Raw genomic sequence first — 23,435 nt, forward strand, 5'->3', positions numbered from 1 at the left:
AAGCAGTTTAGTGACTAATATAGGCCCAGAGAAGGAAGCCCACAGGAAAAACATTTTTGTTAATTGATAAAGATTTTTGATTTGGAGCACCATACCTAAGTTTCATAATACTTTATTCCTATAAAACTGAATCTTCTTACTAGTTTTCTAACTTCTACAGCTTTATAGTAGTTTTGGCAAGAGAGTAAGGTGGAAACAAAAATAAGGTTGACTCTTCAAAACAGACCATTTAATGGGATTTTCCAATTCTCTTTGGTATGCAGTGAAATGTGATCTTTCAAGACCTGTGTAAGGAGGGAGAAGAGACCCCCCTCTGGAAATTCACAGAGGCCCATTCTTCCCCTGCGTATCTCTGATAATCAGGATCCTTCCTGCCTGAAGAGTCTCTGCTTTCAAACAAATACAAATTCTATTATTTCAAAAAAGAGTATTTTTTTTCAAATTTAATTCATTTGCATATTTATCTGTGATTATGTCTTTATATTTTTACTCTAGTGCTATTTTTAGTCAAATAAGTATGTTTTTCCTAGAATATTAAAAAATAAAGCTAATTTAGTTTTTATAACTACCTAACCCTTAGTTTGAGAATCATATCTTGTTTCTGAGGTTTATCATATCAGTTATATATAGCATATGCAGTGTGCCTCTCGTAAAAAAATAGTAATTTTGGGAAACTGAAATGTGGCAATGGTTTAAGGTATTTCTATACTCTTATCAAGCCATCTGGCTTGAAACCTTGGGAATGAGTATGAAATTTCCCCAAAAGAAAAGCAACATTTAGTTAGGTTAAGTGTCAAGATGCTAGCTTACACTGTATAAAAGTCAATATGTACCAAGCCATATTAGTGAATTTCATCTACACTGCTAGAAGGTTGTTGAACTCAATTACAGAAATGTGCAGAGCTCTATTTGATGTGTGACGAGGTTAGGAGACCACAATCAATTAAAAAGAACACATGTATATCCTGTTCTGGGGAAACAGTTGTTATAGTATCCCTTGTTCAGTTTCTGCTTTTTTCTCTGACTTTTCCTCTGAACATAGGAGAACAAAGGGTTTAATAATTCCCCAGTTTCACTTGGGATTGTTTTGTCAGCAGTATCTAATAGGAAGACATGAGATTGTTATTTTATTTGAATGAAGCCTCAGGCGGCTATAATTAAACATGCTGTACTTTTTTTCTTGTAGCAAAACCATTTGAAAATGGACAATATTTGGACATTTATGGAATTACAAGGGACCAGGCTGGAGAATACGAATGCAGTGCGGAAAATGATGTGTCATTCCCAGATGTGAAAAAAGTAAAAGTTGTCGTAAACTGTAAGTCCTGTCATCTTTTATCAGCATAACTTTCAAGAAAAGATAAACATCTGAAATACACTGTCTGAAATTTATGTTGCTGTTTTTTTAAGAGGTGCTGTTATTGATAAAGACCACCTATTGACAGTGAAACTGTGGACATGTTAGAAGATTGACCAAATTGTTTTATGTAACATTAGTTGTCCCAAGTAATCCCACGATAATTCAGTTTGATGTACAGATGGAAACATTTCCAATATCATGGTAGTCTCCGGCATTGTAAAGTATGGTACCTTTATATCTAGAGTACTGTAGACACATGGCATTTTCTTCTTTCTCGTGAGCTTCACCTGGGTGTATTCTGGTTAAATTGAAGCAAGAAACTCCCAATCAAACCCAATGGAAATTAAGTATGTTGGTCTGTACTCAAAGAGAAGAGCTAGTGCTTTGATACTTCGATTACTTGGGTCATTTAATTCTATTTCGTTTGAAAAATATTGAGAAAATGAATAAAGAATGTTCCCGAGTGTATCATTAGTAGGAAGTTAGGATATTAAGAAATACCTGCAGAACTACCAATGCCATGGTACACCCTCTCTAAATGCATCTCAAACAATGATTAAGATATTTTTCACTAATATCCTATTTTATATCTTATGATCTCAATAGTGATAACTGAAATAGCCTGTATGTTTCTAAAATACCCCCTTAGTCCTTCAAAAATTTTTACATTATTTAAATTACTCAAATAAAATACTTTTGGCATAATAGTATTTACCAAAGGTATTGATAAGTTACAGCTTCCTTTTTTTTTTTTTTTTATTCTATGTATACACTCTTCTGGATATAGCCATTGTTAATAATGTATACCTCATTAAAAGAAGGAATCATTCCAAATATAATCTAAAACACTTTAAGCAGGTTTTTTTTCATATTAATGTGAATCTTTCAATTTCATGAGCCAAAAAATAACTATCAAAACACACCTGGCAATTGAGTGTCTGCCAGGGCAAATCACTGCCATCAACTAACATTTGTCACTGACTAATCTATATATTTGGGATTGAACTATCTCTTTGAGACTGAGAAAATAGGCGTAATACCAGATCAAGAGGCAGTGTCTGGGGCAGAGTTTCTCATAGAATGTTCTGTAGACAAACTTTAGCAGATTCACCAAAAAACTCACTGAAAATGAAAAATTTGGGGGCCCCACTCAACTCAACTGAATCAAAATCTGTGGGGTACATGACTTGGAAATCTACATTTAGTAAATTTCTACATGTAGAGCTACTGCTCATTCCTCTGGAACTCTCTGAAGGAAGAAATAATGATTATTTTATCACTAACTGTATTTATCTGAACGGGCACCCCACCCAGTAATGCAGCTCCTCAGCCCCCAGACATAATCGGTCTCTACAGTGATGTCTCAAATTGGAGTAGAATTGAAAACCCAGCTGTCGTATGGGTTCTCATGGGCCCATAGTCCATGTATAACCTACACTTTCCTTTGTATTCGTACTTTCTCTTTCATCCTTTTTGTCCCTCTGCCTTTAATTTATTCTCACTTATCATTAAATCAGATCTTCTTTTTTCCTGGAGAAGTGGGAACCTTAGACAGAAAGGTCAACTAAGGCGGCAGAAATGTGGAGAGAAACTGAATTGAAAGAAAGATATACCAACCAAATTAGTCATCATCTAAGGGATCTGGGTGGAGAAGATCTTATAAAGCAGAAGGACAGAAACTGGGGAAACAAGATGTCAAGAACTGTGAAAAATTGGCCACAATTTCACGGACGCTGGCAGAAAACAAAGGGCAGTTTATTACTCACAGTAATAACAGTAGCCAGAGTATTGTCATTTTTTGCATTAGTTCCCCATGCTCCAGTTACTACAGGGTGATATGATGACGGCCAGGTGACACGTACACACGCAGTGGGTTTATGTCATAGCTGAAGCTCCCTGAGCTTAGGAAACTTGATTTTTTTATAATGGCAGCAAGCAAACCTCTGCCCTTTGCTGCAGAGGGAGAAATTATCTTTATTATCCTGGACTGTAAACAAACCTGCTGTTTGCTCCATAGGGAGAACTACTTCTGTCTTTCACGATTGTTCACTGTACAAGCATTCTTGAAATGATACTGAAGAACAAAAGCATTCATTGTCTCTGCTTCCAAGATGTGCAGAAACACAAGTAACTTATGGAGAATAGTTTTTCAACACGGGACAGGAGCAAGAAAGTTTGAAGCAGAGGCTTAGAGATGTTCCATCAGCCAAAAAGGATGCTTCAGTAGGTTTGTGGGGTGCAGACACGGAAGAATAGACACGGAAGAATTTCTCCCTCTGCAGCAAAGGGCAGAAGTTTGCTTGCTGCCGTTATAATAGGTAGGGAAGAAGACTTTGTTAATCACCGTTAATTTAATTTTAGAAGGAGAACAGGAAGGAAAAGAAGAAAGTAGGAAAAAAAAAAGTTAAGGAGGTGTTTTTTAAGTTATAACTACAGACTATCTTCTTAAAGAATTAATTTCAGTTAAAGTACGGTCATAAATGGAAATATTGGTGCCAACATAATATTAACATAGCTCATATCTTTTTTAAAAATGGACTCAAAAGACTTTTTAATGATTTTCAACAATCAGTTTTGTCTTCTGTTCCTTTCTAAATTATACCTTTGAGAGCTTACCTTTTCCTAAATGTGCTATGAAAAATTGTGTTTAATACTGATTGATCAATTCGATGTACATCTGTGGGACCAAGAGTTTATGTAAGAGATGAGTTGTGTTCAGAGTTCTGTTCAAGACCTAAGTTTTGCCTTACCTTGGAACAGTTATGTCACATATACCAGCGATTTCTAAGTCGTATAGGTCTGTCAGGGCATACCCACATACGTTTCTGGTTATGAAGAGGTTTGAAAAGTGTTAATTTTGTGAATTTGTCCCTTTAAAAGTCAAAATTTGAGCACTATCTATGGATTTTACTGAGCTGATTTCCCAAAGGAAATTAGCCAAAGAAGCCTACTGAATAAACTTTAGTTTGTCAAATCCCCAAATTGAGCACAGTGGTCTATGTTACCAGCACGAAACCGCACATCTCCTGAACCTGAGGATTCCCTGAAGATAGAATCGTGCCAGGTTGAAGGCAGCGCTTCTTTTCACTGTTATTAATCAATATGATGTGCATATAGAATTGCAGTAGCTTTGTGAGTTATAATTTGAAGAGAAACTTTGTCCCTTTTCCCAAATGGGGCTCAAGATGAAATGTAATAAATTTTCATAAGCTCTGGTAGATTCAGTTATGTGGTAAGTTAATTTGAGAAAGGGATTTAGGTACTCTTCAAGTTAGAAATGTTTCATATTTTACTATTTATCTAAAATGTCTGCCACATTTACTATGTATATATTACTATATGTATATCACCATATATATCACACTATATATATCACACACATACAATAAGTAACGTATTTGCCACACCTCACATACTTTGTACCTATAGCACTTTGATGCAGACTTCTGTTCAATTTGATTAAACAACAATTTAGTGAAATGATTAGCAAAATTAATGTACTTTATACATTGAATTAGTCAATTAATTGAATAAATCAGTAAATTTTGAATTACTTACAGAAAGTCTATAGATAGGAAGAAATTTTTAGGATATTAGGATTCTACACAAAAGCTTGTTTCTGGGTAGGGAGAATTTTGTGGGCGATTATTCTCCTTGTCTTTAACTGTATTTTCGTTTATTTTTTTTTTGTATTGACATATAAATTTATCTATATATAAATTTCCGTGTGTGTGTGTATATACATATATATGTATGTATACATATTTCTTGTCAAATTAAAAAAAACCTAAACTAATAAAAAGGAATTATGACCCTTATCATAACCAGACCTGGAGATATTAAAACACATACACACACAAAACAAGAAAAAATTTTAAACCGGTTGATTAGCTAAGCCAGAGGGAACTAGTGGATTAGAGTTGAACAGATTCTCTGTTTTAATTGCATCTTTATTCCATTCCTAGGAGCAGCCTAGAAGACTCTAGTCCCGTATTTTTTATTGTTAATTAAAAACTAGAAGAATGAATGAGTTCCAGAAAGCTCATAGATTCAACTTAATTGGGAAAAACAGAAACCTATGAAGATCTGGTTTGGAAAGGAGAGACTAGAGTGTAGAAAATCAGCAATGTTGACTCATTGCAAGCTAAATCTAGAAATCTGGAAAATTTAGAAAATATCATAGACTAATAAAGTAACGTAGATCTCTATGGAGAAGCAGAATCCCAGATATTAGAAATCAGGAAAGCCTGAAAGACCTAACCCTTCAAAATGAAAGCCATCCGTAAAAGGGGTAGGGTTCTCTGATCTTGTGACAGAAGCTGTTTGTTCTACAACCATTATTTATGTGTATTCTTTCAGTTAGTAGTAACTGTTTTGAAAATATAGGCCTTATACTCAGATATTTCTTATTTTAATGCCTGCTGTATAATTTACTGGGATTTCAGATCTTGAGAAACCAATTTACCTCTGAGTCTCAGTTTCCAATTCTGTAGTTTAGGGCAGTACTATATGATTATCAGGGTTTGGGTAAATATTAAATGAGGTGATATACATCTCTGGTGTCTGGCTCACTGTAGGTAGTTGAAAAAATCTCTCTCTCTCTCTCTCTCTCTCTCTCTGTATGTACTTACTTTACAATGTAAGCTCTATGCAGTAAAGGATTCTCCTTTCCTTTGTAAAATGATGGGTTCTTGTCACATACAGCAGCACCTGGTCCATAGGAGGGACTCCAAAAACTAGTAGTTGATTGAATGAATTTAAGTGATTAATGTTTTCCCAGTGAGTCATTCTACTAGACAAAAGAAGAAAATATTATATTTGTGGAACAATTATATTTTTTTTCTCCCAAGACAGTAAGTAAATAGTAAGTTGAGGAATTTACTTCCAATACCATTTTTTAACCAAAGTTTTCAGGTAGATTTAATACAGATAATCTGACATTTATATAGTACTTTCACCCAAAGAGGGGAAACACTAATTCCATTTGTTTTACAGATAAGAATATTGAGATTTGAGGAGATTAAAATATTTAGTACCTTTGTTCATTTTCAAGAACAGAACAGACACGAACAAAAGGAGGTATTAATTAACCAGAAAAAAAAATATAGAGTTAACCAGATTTAGGTAAAAAGAAGCATAGACATTATTTCAATTTTCACTCATGACAGTCATTTTATATTGATTATTTATCTGGTATCAGAAATTATTTTGCACACACAATTTATAGTAAAATAGAATTTAGTATTATTCCTATGGTCAAACATTAAAGATATTTTTGGGTGTACTGTGCACTAAGTTTTCATCCAATAAATCATAGGCACATATTTGTGCATTATTTTGCATCTTATACATATTCATTTATGCAAATGTGCACTTTATCTTCCAATATAACTAGCTCTAAACATGTGGGAAAGAATGTACCAATTAGTATAACTTAGTACAATTGTATCAAAGCTTGAAATGAGGGGGCCACTGGGGAGAGAGGGAGGAGGAGGAGGAGGCTTTCTAGGGAAATGGCCAGTTTTCTTGGTGTATTCGTAAGTTTTCAACAAAACCTTGGAAATTAGGCAGACATCCTGGATTTAAGACTATAAAAAATTGCAGATGACAGACATGTAGATATTACCTCAAATAAAGAGGATATCCCAGCATTCAGAGTTGGAATGGATAAGGTACTATTGTGGGACCAGAAGAAAAATGAGTGTTATTTGAATTCATAATTATCACATTAGTTTTTATTTCTGTCTCCACTTTATGCCCTTACCTTTACTTTACATTTACCTCATCTTTCACATTTGTTTATGATTTAGGCTACTATCCTGTACTTTATGTTTTATTATAAGCTAATTAACATTTATCTGAAATAATTCAGAGTATAAAAAACAATTGTTGTCGTCTGTTAAATAAAGTACTAGTTTGTATGCCATTTCTAGAGTAATAATGAAGCACTTCAATAAATCTGCATTAATATATGTATTTATTTACCTATTTACTTATGGCTTACCATGACACCATCAAGGTTTTAAAGCCTGGGATACTGGTCTTCAAGGAAAGCAGAAAGACAAGAGAGACACATAGTTTGTAATAGTGTGGCAAGTGCTTTGATAAACCAATCATTGAGTACTACACGAGTTATCATAAAGTCACCAAATACAACCCTAGGGTATCACGGAAGGCTTCTAAGAGGACTTGACCCTGATGGAATCTGAGGATAAAATTGAATTTGACAGATTTTTTTTTAAAGAAAATCAAGGAAAGAGGAGTCTCACACAGAGTAGCCGCATTTGCTTAGCACCGTAGGATTCAGGGACAAGGCGCTTCTTGGTCTGTTGGCTGCAGTGAGCTGGAGACCATCAAAGAAAACATAAAGGAGGGTGGGTATCTAAGAAGGAAGAAGTCAAGGCCCCATTAGATAGGAGTTTATGAATTTTCATAGGTTGACATAGATCCAGCTTTACCATCAAAGAATAACTTCGAGATGATGGAACTATTAAGAGATACATATATGAATATTAAGATATTTATTTAAATATTTTTATTTCCTACATCTATGGAGTTTACTTGGATTATTTCTATTTTGTCATAGCAAGGGAAAAATAAAGGCTTAAAATGATAATAACTCCAGCTAAAAGAAATTTAAGAGGAGCTAAGATATTTGAAGGAAAAATCCTTCAAATCAAGTATCAAACATTAAATATTAGAAACCTATGGATAATCACCCAGAAAACATATTTTTATTTTATTCTTTTTAAAAAAACCATATTTTTAAATAAAACATTTCTCTTCAGTAAAATAACATAAAAGTATAAGAATTAAACCTGTTCTTTTCACCTAGGGACTTCCATGGCATAAAAAGTTCAGATTTAATTTTGTGGTTTATATAATTCCTCAGTTCAAGTAAAACTGTGTTATTAAACATGCACTTAAGGAATACATGATTTCTTCTATTGAAGGAGGCATAATTGGTCCTTTGTTTTAAATCTTAGACATACACTTCAATTAATGACTAGTGTGCCAAGGCTATTTTTACTTAATGAGGCTATTTTTACTTAGTAAGTGTGCTTCCCAATTTAACTTAAATGTATTCTCCCATACTTTTATCTTAGTATTGAAAGGAATTTTAGTGTTAAGGGTCTATGAATGATCTTTTACCCTTTTGTTCATGGAAAATCAAAATGCGTCTGCAGTAAGCAACTGTGCCTATTTTTATTATTCCTCTTTTTTTTTTTGAAAGTGAAAGATGAAACAATTCCCTTGTTTTAATACATGAGCAAAAGTTTTTGCTAGATGGGAGTCTGTTTATTTTGTTTTGTTTACAGTTATTTCTAAGTTGGCATTTTATCACTTCAAAAAATATATTTCTATATACATAAAATAATAGGTACAGTTATTTCTAAGTTGGCATTTATCACTTCAAAAAATATATTTCTATATACATACAATAATAGGTATAATAGAGTTTGACTATCAGCCACCTGTAAGAAAGCAATTTCTAATAGGATGTAAATGCTCTAGGTTGAAAACGATCCATGGCAAACACCAGGAAAGAAACAAATCTGTAAGTCGCACACTTACGTGGGTATTTCTCCGACGTACTCGTCTAGATTCACGTTCTGGGAATACCCACCCCAAAAGCCAAACTCTGAAAACTACAGGGTGGCTTCTTCTGAATATATCCTTCAAGCTGATCTTGAAAGTTCAAACCTTGCACAAACCTACAGTTTATAGACCTGTATTTACCTGAAGTCCAACTTTATCAGCATGAGCTGATATGGATACTTCATGAGCAAATTCAAGCAAAATAATTTATGTAATTCAATTCTTTTTAACCAAACACTGAAAACCATCCATAGAATGGGAGCAACATTGTTAAGGTTCTTGGGTCTTTTCTATATCATTAAAATCCACTTTGCAGGAATTGTCAAATATTCTTAAGTCTGTCATTCGACATATTTGTATGTTTTGTGTATGTGTGTGTGTGTATGCGTGTGAAGGGAGTGATTGTGAGGAGTAATTAGGATGGCATAAATAGGATACATAAAGGCAGTATGTAGCAGAGTCATGGGAGATACATATGGAACATAGGGACCAAATTCCAGGGACACTTCCTTTGCCCATTGGAATGTACTCTGCCTCCTGAACCCACTCGTTCTCGTCTTCTCTTTCGTGTTCATTCTCTCTCCCTTTCTCATCATCATTCACCCATTACTGCTCTTTCTCATTATCTTTGTTTTTACTTTTTCGTTTCCTCCCCTCTCTTTCCCCTTATTTCTACCCATACACATAATGCTAATAAACCAATTTTTGAAAGAACTTCTCATGTGTATAATGGGAATTATCAATGAATCGTATTTCATCATCATTGAAACATTTTAAACATACAGATTCCTGAATAACACTCCCCATACTCAATTATTCAGTCTATATTTTATTACCTATACATGTATAATTTTTTTGAAAATTCACATATATGTTTGGAGATTACAGGGTAATGAGTATGAGACAGAAAGGCAGAAGACCTGAATTCTATTTTTAACTCAATTACTTAACTAATCGTACAACTTTGAACAAAGAATATAAACTTATAGCTGTTGATTCCCCTTTTTGTAAAATAAGGGAATTATCGCTATGACATCCTCTAATTCTTAGGTTCTGATGTATTTCTCTGATCCAAGTATCCAAATTTTGGGGACTGTATGGATTCAATTCCTGGCAGGCAAAAAGCAAAGGCTAAAAGCAACTGTTTGGCTTCAGGGTCAAATGATTCTAGATAATCTCATTATTTTACTTTGTGAATTCTTTGAAAAGTTATGAAGGATGATAATTTTGTTCTCTCTTACACTGTTGTCAAATTTGGGCAAACTTTTTTTTTTTTTACTTTAAAATTTAAATTTTGTGGGAGCATCTGGGTGGCTCAGTTGGTTAACCATCCGACTTTGGCTCAGGTCATGATCTTGCAGTTTGTGAGTTCCAGCCCCGCGACAGGCTCTATGCTGACAGCTCAGAGCCTGGAGCCTGCTTCAGATTCTGCCTCCTGTCTCTCTGCCCCTCTCTCACTCGTGCTCTGTCTCTCAAAGATAAATAAAAACATTTAAAAAAAATAAAATTTTAATTTTGTGGAAAGAATAAGTATAACAATAGAGAAATGAACTTTAGAGAATTTTAAAGTAAGGATTCTGTTTATGCAATGGAGCGTGACAGAGGGTAGCAAAAATAGGATTTAGAATTACACAAACATGATTTCTAATCCCAGCTCAGTCACTTTGGAGTATTTGGAAAATTAGTTAACCTCCCTGGGGCAGTTTCCTTACATAAAAATACAAGATAATTATACCTGCCTTGAAGATTTGTTCTGAGGATTAAGTGTTACATGTAAAACAACAAAGTGGGTAGGTCAAGGCAAACAACTTTTGTATTGTAAGTATTGGTGTGTCGCATTTGTCACAGTACTATGTCTATGTATCTACCTTTCTCTGTGGCCTGTGAGCTCTTTGCGGAGGGAAACTCCTCTTACTCAACTTTGTGCTCCGGGTAGTGCAGCACAGTGGTTACAAGGATAATCTCTGGGACTGGTTACCCTTGATTTGAATCCTAGCTCTGCCACTTATTACTACTGTGTGAGCTTGGTCAAATTATTAAGTTCTGTGTATGTCAGTATCTCCAACTATTAAATGGGGAGTATTAGGATTAACCCAGTTAATACATGACAAGGCTTAATGTACATTATTATTACTCCTAACACCTAGCACAGTGCCTGATAATAAATGTCTGTTTGAATGTATGAATGAATAAGCTCACGGAATTCTGTAGCTGACAATAATTGAAAAATCTCCCTGATTCACCCATCTTATGGCTATGTGCTTTTGGATTCAGATAGCTTTGGAAATTAGATCATAGGATTTATAGAAGTACTCAGAATGGAATCCTGAAATCCTGATTCTAGGTCTGTGGTTATTTTATTATTTTATCCTGACTCCATGTAAATCAAAACAGAATTTAATTATTTTCAGTAAACTGTGTAAACTCCAGAGACTTTCAGGAAGATAGTCTAGTCTGAAGGGTAAGGAGACAGGATCGCTGTGTTTCATAAGGGAGAGACTTGAATAACCAGAATATGCACAGGTGCTAGCTGTCAGAATGGGTGACAGTGAAATACAGGGAAGAACCAAGAAAATTAGGATTCTCGGTGAATAGATAAAACAATCACAATAAATAATCCTGAAGAATGAGGCTGCACTCAAAGTGAGTTTGTTCATATATTGTCTGAAATAAGAGCTTTTGATTCATAGTGAATGTAATGAAGTCTCAGTGTCATGCAGCCTGTCTGCTTACTGCTACATAGTACAGGTAACAGCCGTGCAAGAAAAACAAGCAAATAAAAACAAAACCAAAAAAAAAAAAAAAAAGAAAAGAAAAGAAAAGAAAAAGCCACCATAGTGCTGGGGACATAAGCAATTATGGGTTTTATAGATAAAATGAAAGAGGATAAAGGTTTATTTAGTATACTCTGTGTTTCATGTTTAAGATTCACTGCTCTGCTCTTACAGCCATGAGATCATTGTTCATTCAGTTTCTCAAAAACTTAAAAGTGGTTCGGTGGCAATTAATATCTTATGCCCAGTTCCCACTTGTTTCAGAGTTAGAGTTAAGAATTTGGATAAATTGGGGGGCTCCTGGGGGGCTCAGTTGGTTAAGCGTCCACCTTTGGCTCAGGTCACGATTTCACGGCTGGTGAGTTCGAGCCCTGCGTCGGGCTCTGTGCTGATTGGAGATTGCTTCCAATTCTGTATGTCCCTCTCTCTCTGCTCCTCCTCTGCTTGCTCTCTCTCTCTCTCTCTCTCTCTCTCTCAAAAATAAATAAACATTAAAAAAATTAAAAATAAAAGAATTTGGATACATTTTTAAGTTTTCATACAACACAATGAAACATTAGCTTAAGGCATGTTCTTTTGTGCAATAAATGATACTTTCTTCCTGGTCTAAAGAAATCAACATTCTGTAGCCTAGAACAGATATTGAGACTGTTTCCACATTTAGTGCAACCAGCTACTGTACATTTACATGGATGGGGGTGGGGTGTATCAGTAATTAGGTGAAGTTCACAAATGTTCCATCTGTTAATGCTGTTTCATATTTGTGAACATACTGGTTTTGCAAACTCTTCAACTGTTCTTTGTGGATGTCAAAAGGACTCTGAAGCTCAGGGCAAGTCACGTGCTGTGACCATAGACATACTCTGCACCTTGGCATCCAATTAGAAATGCATCCAATTAGAAATCAGGAAGACAACTAGTGAAGTATTTACAAACTATATATATGTGTGCTGGGTAGCATCACTTCAAATCAAATCAGAACTTCACACAGTTAAGAGATCAGCAGTTGGGGGTGGGGTGGGGAAGTTAAGCGAATACTCAAATATGCACTAGAACAAGAAGAAAAAAAGAGCACATTTAAAAATAAAACTTGAAGATGAATATATTATTTAAATGACTGGCTACAGCAAAAGGGAGAAAATGTTACAAAATGTTTTTAACATATTTAATATGAAACAAGAAGACATTTCCTCCACAAAAATGGTATTGCAAAATTATAAAGAGAGAAAAGGCTGAAATGAAGGGACAAGAGGGAAAAGAGTAAGATACATTTTCAAGATGACCAATTTTGATGCAAAGAAAGCTGGTGACATGTTATGCCCTACCTTCAACCGTGCCAGAGGTGTAGAAAAACCCCTCCTAGTATTAAACATTTAAAATTGCCAGAAGCTGGATAGAATGTGATCATATGTCATTTCCAGCATGGCAAAGCTTGTAGCAATATAAAAAACACAAATTGGAAGTCTGAAAGTAACAAAAACTGCTACTCTATGGGGCAGGGTGCCCTGACCTGCTACTCTCTGAAAGTATTGAATCTGATTTTACCTTATGTTGGATTTTACCAATCCTAGGAGTCTGGATACAAAGGCGAGGCCCCTATTTGGTATGGGAACTCACATTAGTGACACCCTCCTGTCATAAAAATATGGCAGTGAAAGGCTGACCCACTCAGGTGTAAAAGAGGACACAAATAAACAAAAAGCTGATCCTGCTATTCCAGTCCGATCTTGACACAGGGTGATGGGGCAAGAAAGAACAGTTACAGGAAAGAAAATGATTTCTGAGAATTCCTATCACAAATTTCTCTCATGTAGATTTGGGGCTGGATTAGCACTCCCTGTAGAGTATAAGACATGTCAAGTCAAAAATTTAGTGTAAAGTAGGTCTAGGGTGACTGGCCCCTTAAACGCCTAACAGAGGAAAAAGCAATATTCTCTGTAGAAAACAGTTTAAATACAGGCCTCAAAAATTTTCCATAAGTGGTGCTCAGGACACATGAATTCTCAACCCAAAATCCAGTGCACAAAAGAGAAAGCAAGCCATCAAGAGATAAATAACAAACTACCGTATAAGATAATACAAATATTGGAAATATCCCAAATAGAACAGTAACAATGTTAATATACTCAAACATATAAAACAGGAATTGAAGAATATGATCTTATCCATTTTTTTATGAAATATCTTATCAAACTGGAAATACATTTAGCTGACAAAGGACACCTATAAAAAGCTACAACAAGTATCATACACATGAATGAAATGTAAATACATGTCCTTTAAAATCAGCTAAGACAAGGATGGTCCCTTTCATTATTTTTCCTAGCCAGGCTAGGACAATAAGTCCAGGAAAAAATTAGATGTAGAAGTATTTGATGAGAAAAAATAAAAATGGCATTATCCCAAGATAATGTCATCACCTATGTACCAAATTCAGAAGGATGTACAGATAAATTAATAGAATAAATAAGAGTTTATCATGATGGATAGATATAAAATCAATATACTACATTAAAGCACGTTGCTATAACCCAGCAAAAACAGCAAATCCAATTGGGAAAATAATAACACTTAGAATATCAACAAAATATAATGTATTGAGGATAAATCTAACACAATATACATATAAATTATTTAAACATATTAAAGACCTAATGAAACAGAAAGGCATAACATACTCAGAGATGTTTTAGAGATGTCTTTACCCTCAAAACACAGGCTCATTAGAATTTGAATACAAATCTAGCTCAATTGTTCATGAAACTTCACAAGCTAACTGTAAAATTTACATTGAAAATATAAAAAACTTCTAAAGAAAAAAATCAAATCAGGTGGGCACTATGCACTACCAAATATCAAAATATATTATGGCTATATATGTTTTCTATGTATATAACTATATGTACATGATGCTATGTATAGTTTTATACAAGATATGAAACAGCGCAGCAATAGTCAAATTAGTACAACAGACAAATATACAACTAAAGCAAAATGGAGACCCTTCTAACAGATCCATGCATATGTAGAATTCTGATATATGAAAGAGAAGACATTGCAGATCAGTAGGGAGAAAAATAAACCTTTAAATGAATGGTTTGGGAGCAATTAGTTTTCATAAATAAAAACCAAAGGAAATGAAATTCTACCTCACAACATAAACAAAATCGATTCCAGATAAATCGAGGATGTGATTATGAAAGGCAAATCATTAAAAACCTCTAAAAGACAATGTAGGAGACTATCTATCCTACCCTTGGTAGGGAAATTTTCGTTAGGCTAAACAGGAAAATGAAACTATAAGGACAATGACATATTTCATATCACATTAAAATTAACAATTTCTTTTATGAAAGAGAGAAAAAGACAAGCCACAAACTGAGAAAGGTATTCAAATACATAAAGCCAACAAAGATTAAATATATAGAAAATCCGAAGAACATCTATTAAAAACAATCAAGAAATCCCATAATGTGTGAATGGATACATGATAGGCACTTACTTCACAGCAGAGGAAAGTCTAGTGGTTCATAAACATATAATAAGATGTCCAATGTCATTTTTGTTATGATGGAAATACAAATTAAAACCATAACCACATATAATTTCACATGAACAGATTAGTAACAATATGCATTTTAAACTGTTTTTGTGAGAATGTAGTATAAAAAGAACTTTCACATACTGCTGAGGAATGTAAATTGGAACAATAACTTGGGGAAACAATTTTATATCACTTACAAAGTTGATCATAGTCATACCCTATGACATGGCAGTTTTCATCTGAGGTATAATCCCTGCATATGCATACATGTGAATCAGAGGCTGTGTACAAGAATGTTTTGCAAATAATGTAGAGACGTTCTTTATAATAGCAACAAAAAAACAACTCAAATGTTCATCAATACTAAATTGTTCTTACGGTGCCTGGGGGCTCAGTCGGTTAAGCATCCGACTTCGGCTCAGGTCACAATCTCATGGGTTGTGAGTTAGAGCCCCGTGTCGGGCTCTGGGCTGATAGCTCAGAGCCTGGAGCCTGTTTCGGATTCTGTGTCTCCCTCTCTCTGCCCCTCCCCTGTTCACACTGTCTCTGTCTCTCTCAAAAATAAATAAACATTAATTTTTTTTTAAATACTAAATTGCTCATCAACACTATAATAGACGTATATATATATATATATATACACAAATCAGTCTAGATGAGTCACAAAAATGTAGTATTAAACTAAAGAAAAAAATAGGAAAGATGTAGAACATGAGATTTTTGATATAAAGTTCAAAAATAAGCTAAAAATAATATATTGTTTAGGAGTGACTACATAGGTGAATATACCCTCCACAGGTTTGTGCAGCTTGCAATGATAGTTTAACATTAGTAGCACAATAGGGTCACAATTCTGACAATTGTCTTTGAAACCAGCTAAGTATAGATGTAACAATTCCACACAATGTCATAAACAATATTTCATAAATTCCTTCCAAATATTTTGCATTCAAATCTATGAAAACTGAGATTATACCCTCTAAACAACAGGAATTGACAGCAACATTGAGGTGAATGGAAAAATGGAGAGTAGAATAGCTAGGGAGGTAAGAGGACACACAGACAGCAGGAAAACATGTTGATGCTATCTATCATTTGTCAGAGCAAGTGACATTTAATTATTTAATCTGAGAAACATAAGTAATATTGCTGAAGACTAAAAGTAAACCCCAATAAAAAAATACATGCAGGAAACATGAGTGTAAATCTCTCCCACACAGTAAAATAGGAAGGGAAATCCAAAAGCATAATAATTTTAACTCACAGAAAAGAAAAGAGCAAATGAAAGTATCAGTTATAATAAGTAATATGATTAATATGATAATTCTATCAAAGGGAAAATAGTATTAAGTTCACATTTAAAAACATGAGTATTTATTATATGTTAATACAATAAGCAATGATATATTGTTTACATAAGGCAAATCTAAAGCAAAATAACAAAAAAATTAACTTAAAGAGTAGATAAAGTTTTCTTAAAGCAAATGAAAGGAAATGAACAGAGAATTAAAGTAATTTTAAAATACTAATTTTGAGGGAGTGCAGTGCGTACTCTAATAAGTTTCCCTCATGAGTTTGGAACTGAGAGAAACATTCAGGGGCTTGACAAATGGAAAGCTTACCCTTGTTATCTACAGTATGGGCAAGAATGAATGGGTTTTTTGGGAAGTAACAGAACATGATTAAGTCCATCCTCCAATCCAATGTTCCATTAGCTCACCCTTCCTTCCATGGGAATGGTGTGGCAGGCCAGGAGTATTAATGGAGCAAAAGCCCTGCCAAATAGAACTATGAGGCCAGAAAAATGGACATCCCCCCTAACAAGCCAGACTAGTAAAGAATCTGTATAAGTCAAATAATATAGAATACACATGTTAATGTATATATTTACATGTCTATAAAAATAAGTGTGTACACAAATATAGAGATGTATATGTATGCATACACATAGATATCATTGTCTTAAAAAACATAGGAAATATTTAGAAATTTACAAACGCTTGGAGAAACTTTTATTTGAAAGTTGCCACACCATGTAGAAATGAATAAGAAAATAAAGAATTTTAAAGATAATATTAATGATGTTGAGTTAATGCACATATTACATACATTGTGCACCCTCAAAGAACAAGCTATGTTCCAGAGCAGCAACAGAATTTTTTATAAATAGTGTTTATTTATCTGGCCATAAAAATTCTCAATACATCTCCCAGAGCAGTAATTGTATAGGTCATATTTTCTGATCCAACTTCTATAACAAATGTTTAAATCTTCAAACCACAATGACAAGATTCCAAACTTCTGAAAAAAAAGTCATAAATAATTTCTTTTTGGTGCCTATATAAAAAATAGCAAGGACAAGTAACTATATAGCAAAACAGACCAGATTCAAGGAAAACTATACTCAGAAGCAACTTTATAACTTTAATAGCTTTTAAAAAGGGGTGGGGGGAGGAAAGAATGCTAGCAAATTAAGTAAATGATCAGTATGAGAAGTTAAAAAAATTAAATCTGAGGGAGATTTTCCCTGCTAGAAGTATAGCAGGTCAGATAGCCAGGAGCAACCCTCTAGACTGAAACAACTAAAATGCTAGAGAAAATTTCAAATGCATGTTTTAAAATGCATCACGGTAATTGAATGAAATAAAAAATAAATGCTGAGCCCTAAAATGAATTGAAATAAGGACGACTAGAAGAGAAGGAACATAAAGAAAATAAATTTGAAGAAGTTTCAGATACTGAATTTCAGAAATGTAAATCAAAATAAGCAAAAGTGAAGCTTGGAAATGAGGAAGAAATAAGCAATTTTGAATAAAAATCTCACAGAACTTCCAGATATGAAAATTAGAATAATTACAATTAAAAACGCCACAACCAGATAAATGGGTTATATATAGCTAAGGAGAAAATTAGTGAAATGGAAAAAAAATCTGGAGAAATTATATAATTCAGAAATACCCAATGATAGAATTTAAGTAAAAGATACGGGGAATACAGTGTAATGTTTAAAAGATATATAATCCATAAAGATATGTTACAGAAACTGGGGAAGTGGGAATAAGCGATATTAAAAAATGGCCTGGAACTTTTTCAAAATTATTGAAAAAGATTGAAAACCATAAGATCATTTTAAAAGATTCAAAGGGGGGCGCCTGGGTGGCTCAGTCGGTTAAGCGTCCGACTTTGGCTCAGGTCACGATCTCGCAGTCCGTGAGTTCGAGCCCTGCATCTGGCTCTGGGCTGATGGCTCAGAGCCTGGAGCCTGCTTCCGATTCTGTGTCTCCCGCTCTCTCTGACCCTCCCCCGTTCATGCTCTGTCTCTCTCTGTCTCAAAAATAAATAAACTTAAAAAAATAAATAAATAAATAAAAATAAAAGATTCAAGGGAAAAAAAGGTCAATAAAATTCAACATGTATTTACTAGGTAAACTCTTAGTAAACTATGAAGAGAAGGGGACTTAGTTAACCTGATGAGAGGCATGTACAAAATTTTTACATCAAGCATTGTATTATTGAAAAATCAGATCAGAAAAGGGTTTGATTGGCAAAACCTATACTCAACATTTCAGTAGTTTTTTATTGTTGCAGTACAAAATACAAAGAAATGAAAGATGTAAGAACTTTAAAGGAAAAAAGAAACTCTAACAAATTACTTTTATTTGTAAATAATAGCATATTCTACATTGTCAAGTTAAAAGAATCTGTATGAAAATGATTCACATAAGATTTTATTAATGATATGAATGATCCATCAACATCAGACTAATTTTTTTAATTTTTACAATTTTTTTTAAAGTTTATTTATTCTGAGAGTGAGAGAGTGTGCATGTGCAGGGGGATAAGACTATCCCATCAGGCTTAGCACTATCAGTGCAGAGCCCAACGTGGGGCTCAAACCCATGAACTGTGAGATGGTGACCTGAGCCGAAATCAAGAGTTGGATTCTTAACCGACTGAGCCACAAAGGCACCCCAGAAACTAATTATTTCAAAAATTCATTTATAATTGCAAACATATATAAAATTTAGAGACAAATATGTAAACCTTTCATGGAAAATATTACAAATTTTATTGAAAGGCATTTAAGAGACTTTAAATGAATAGACTGGTCTGGTGTATATTTGAATCTGAAAACTCCATATTATAAATGTAGTGAACATGTTACTTGTTCTCAAATGCAATTCCAATTGAGTTCCCAACAGATATTTGTCAAAACTTGATAAGCTGATTTTCATATTGACATGGGGAAGCAAGAAGCCAAGAAGATGCAAGATAATCCTAAAGAAGAAAACAAACTGGTAGTATAACCTTATTATAATTTAAGCAGTTGGTTTTGATGGAAGGAAAGATAAATAGAGCACTAAATAGAGTAGACAGACCAAAAACAACCTAATGGGCAAAAATTGCAGCAGAAAGATCTATTTGATTTCCAGGTTTTTCCATATAGCTTCCACAGTATCTTTACAAAATACAAATCTGATATTGTCACCATCCTGCTTAAGATTCTTATGCGGCTTACCATTCCTTTAGGATTGTGGCAATCCCTTGACATAACATACTAGCTTCTTCTTGATCTGACTTCTGCCTGTTTGCTCAGTATTTTTTCGGACCCTGTTCCTTATTCTTAGTATGATGTCTCACCCATTCAGAGGCACAATTTCCTGAATTAACCATGGGTTCTTAACTCCGAATGTCTGAACACACCGTCTTGAAGGCTTTCTTTTCTGCCTTCCTACTGATGTTCCAGTTTCTACTCTGCCCTCAGTGTTGTACCTGGCACCCAGTAAATAACTGTTGAATAAAATGTTCAACAAATAAGACAAAAACGGCACCTTCCTGGCATCATGTTCATAGTAGAAGGAAATTTCCACATGAGTGTTCTATGAATTAAATTCTTTGATGTGGGCATTACACTAGACTTGCTCTGGGTAGACCTGACAATCACTTTGTAAGAGGACCTTATTAAATTGTTGGTCAGTCACTTAGAATGCATTCAGAGTTAAGCACTGAAGATAAATTTTGAATAAACACTTCATTAGTTCCTGCATGTACCAATTTTGTTATAGAACAAATCACATTCTTACCACGCCATGTAATTGACTGATGAAATAGATGCTAAGCTTCTATAAAATATAGTAGAAAGAAAAGCTTTTAATATGAATATTCATTTAACCATTTATCATAGCTGCTCAGCATTCCAAATACGCATAAGAAAAGTATCTTGTTTAAATTACTTTTATCCCCTTTTGATTACTTTTAACTAGATGTAAACAACCAGTCCCCTATCTTTCCTCATAGTATAAATATAATAATGTGTACATTTTTCATCACTTGTTTACATAAATTGTTTTAGAGGTGTGTGCATTCTTTTCCTTTTATTACTATGCTTTACAAATCTATCAATAAGCATCTGCTTGTGCTCTGTGAAAAAAAATGTAATAGAATCTGGGGCTCAATCCATATCAAGACAAATTTTTTGAGGCCAATTTTCAAATGGACTTAAAATAGATAAGTTATAATCCAATTTCCTGTTACCAGTAAATCTTATTAGCATTTTTCCATTACATTTTATAAAGCAAATGTTGATTTATGCTTGATAATCTTGATTTTTTCCTTCACAACTTGAGTCTCAGATTAACAAGATTTTAATGTCATAGGAAGCTAGACTGCAGGTTATACATACATTACGCCAGCCCCACTAACTTTCTCATTTGTAAATTACGTTTAAGGACATTACTAAACACCAGAATCAGTGTGGTCATGCTGAGACAGTGAAGAATGAGACACATGCTCCGTGAAACAGGCTTTTATTTTAATTTATGTTAAATTGCCAAATCCTAAATTAATGAATAGCAAATGTGAACCTCCAAATGGGCTCATGTGGAAATATTTCTATTTGTGGTTATTTTAAAAATTATATTAAGGATTTACTTTTTTGTATCTGTAAAATAAATACCACTTCACACCAGAACCCCATGTTCACTCAATGAGAGTACTGCAGACATCAAATAAAAGCAGCCATGCAACTAAAATTAAAGTTCAATATCATTAATTTAATTATAGTACATAATCATTTGACAGTGCTGCGGATTGGATTTAGAGGATGATATTGTAATTGATTGTTAATCATTAAAAAGCATGCAGTGAAGATAATGCTGCCTGGGTGGTAGTGAGTTACGATTTTATCCAATCCAGGGACCAGATTGTGGGAACAAAGTGGCTCCCATCACCATCAATGAATCAGGGAGGGTAGAAATTGAAAACAGGGTCTGCCATGCAAACATGCAGGGCAGAATGATGACCACCATTACAGACAGCTAACAATGTACCAGCCTGTAGCTAAACGTTCTCCATACATTATCTCATTTACTCTTTGCAACAATCCAAGGGGGAAAATATCATTATCTCCATTTTACAGATGCAGGAAACAAAGTTCTGAGAATTTTAAGTAACCTACACATAGTCATACACTGCATAAAAAGGAACGTGTGATACCTCTCTGATTGGAAAGCCAAAGCTTTGAATTGCTGCTTATACTCTATCCAGTGAAAATCTGCAAAGTGAGCTACCTGTGCTTGGTACTTGCCAGTCATAACATTTATAATTTACATTCTAACAGATGTTTGGTAGGAATGTCTTCATTCCTTCAGAACTCTTCCAAGTCGCTCTTCTACCTTTTCTCCCTTCATAATTTATAAGGGGAAAATAGTGAGTAAAGTTATTTTACTTTTTAATCTATTTTATCAGATAGCTATTTCTTATAAGAAAAGAACAACAAGGAAGGTCCTGTGATGTACCCTTTGGGTTGCATTAAAAAGAGATAGTGGTTCGCAGGGCAGTGCTGTTTGGGAGATTTGTACCAAGCAAGGCACCCAATAAGGATTGAGAAGATGCCAATAGAGAAAAAATATCCTACTCCCTGGAAGTTCACTCATGACTCATTGTTATTCTTTTCTTGTCTTACAGCAATCATTTCATTGTGTGGCTACTGTATTTGTAATGATATTTTTTTTTCTTACTAGCTTCTAATAGTCTTTAGTTGAGAAATAAAATATACAAAGAAGACATTGGTGCACTTTGGTGGCTCAGTTGATTAAGCATCCAACTCCTGATTTCAGTTCAGTTCATGATCTCACAGTCATGAGACTGAGACCTGCATTGGGCTCTCTGCTAAGCTTGGAGGCTGCTTAGGATTGTCTCTCTCTCCCTCACTCTCTGCCTTTACCTCGCTCGTGCTTTCCCTCTCAAAATAAACATTTATAAGACATTGACCTCCCTTATTTTCATCATGAAGCCACAAACCTTTGAGGCATAGTGGAAGAAAGTCATTCTTAACAGTAACTTCCAGAATATCATGGCCCCCAACTTACAATGTGTTCCCCCCACCAATATGCCATTATTGACTTGGAACACTTTTCCCAAATAAGAAAATAAGGTATTTAAACTTTAGACCTTAGAAAACACTTTCATATACATTATCATATACATTACATATGTATATTACATATATATTATGTATACATACATACATACACATATGTATATTATCATATACATTACATATAATATACATTACATATACATTATAATACTCTCACAACCATTCTGGGTCCCAAGTATAGAAAGAATACCTGATTTCTATAAAAGTTTAGTAACATGCTGAAAGTCAAACTACTGTTCAGTATCAGTATTGGGACTAAATGTTTTATATATGTATATATATATATATATATATATATATATATGTGTGTGTGTGTGTGTGTGTGTGTGTGTATACACATATATGTGTGTGTGTGTTACTATCAGGAACCTGTGGTCTTCAAACTAAGATGCAATCAAAGAAGAGTTGGATAGAATAAAGAACAATTGGAAAGGCCCTGACCATGGTGATTGTCAGACCATAAGTAAAGAGACACTATAATGGAAGCTGAGGCTGAATGGAGAATAAAGGATGGAAGACCAAGATGGAGTTGAGTTTGTGATGAAATTGGCAAGATGGGTGGCTTATAAACAATACCCTAGAAATCACTGCTTGTAAACGAGACCCTAAAATCTTTTCTCCCTTATAAGTAAGTTTTTTCTTATTACTTTCACCTTTTCCTTATTTAAATTTTTGTCTTTCAAACTCTGTCATTTATAATATCTTTGTATCAACTTC

General features: G+C 34.1%; 1 protein-coding gene across 1 annotated transcript in view; it reads left to right on the top strand.

Annotated features, from left to right (window-relative positions):
- The window catches only part of NEGR1 (neuronal growth regulator 1), an 843,544-nt gene that overhangs the window by 564,601 nt on the left and 255,508 nt on the right, over positions 1–23,435 (top strand). The window contains exon 4 of the mRNA XM_019448884.2: positions 1,187–1,318. Coding sequence (XP_019304429.1) covers positions 1,187–1,318 — 132 coding nt within the window. The remainder of the gene's footprint in view (positions 1–1,186; positions 1,319–23,435) is intronic.

Source organism: Panthera pardus, unplaced genomic scaffold (genome assembly GCF_024362965.1).
Source record: "Panthera pardus isolate Hobbes unplaced genomic scaffold, ASM2436296v1 HiC_scaffold_11, whole genome shotgun sequence".
Classification (NCBI taxonomy): Eukaryota; Metazoa; Chordata; class Mammalia; order Carnivora; family Felidae; genus Panthera; species Panthera pardus.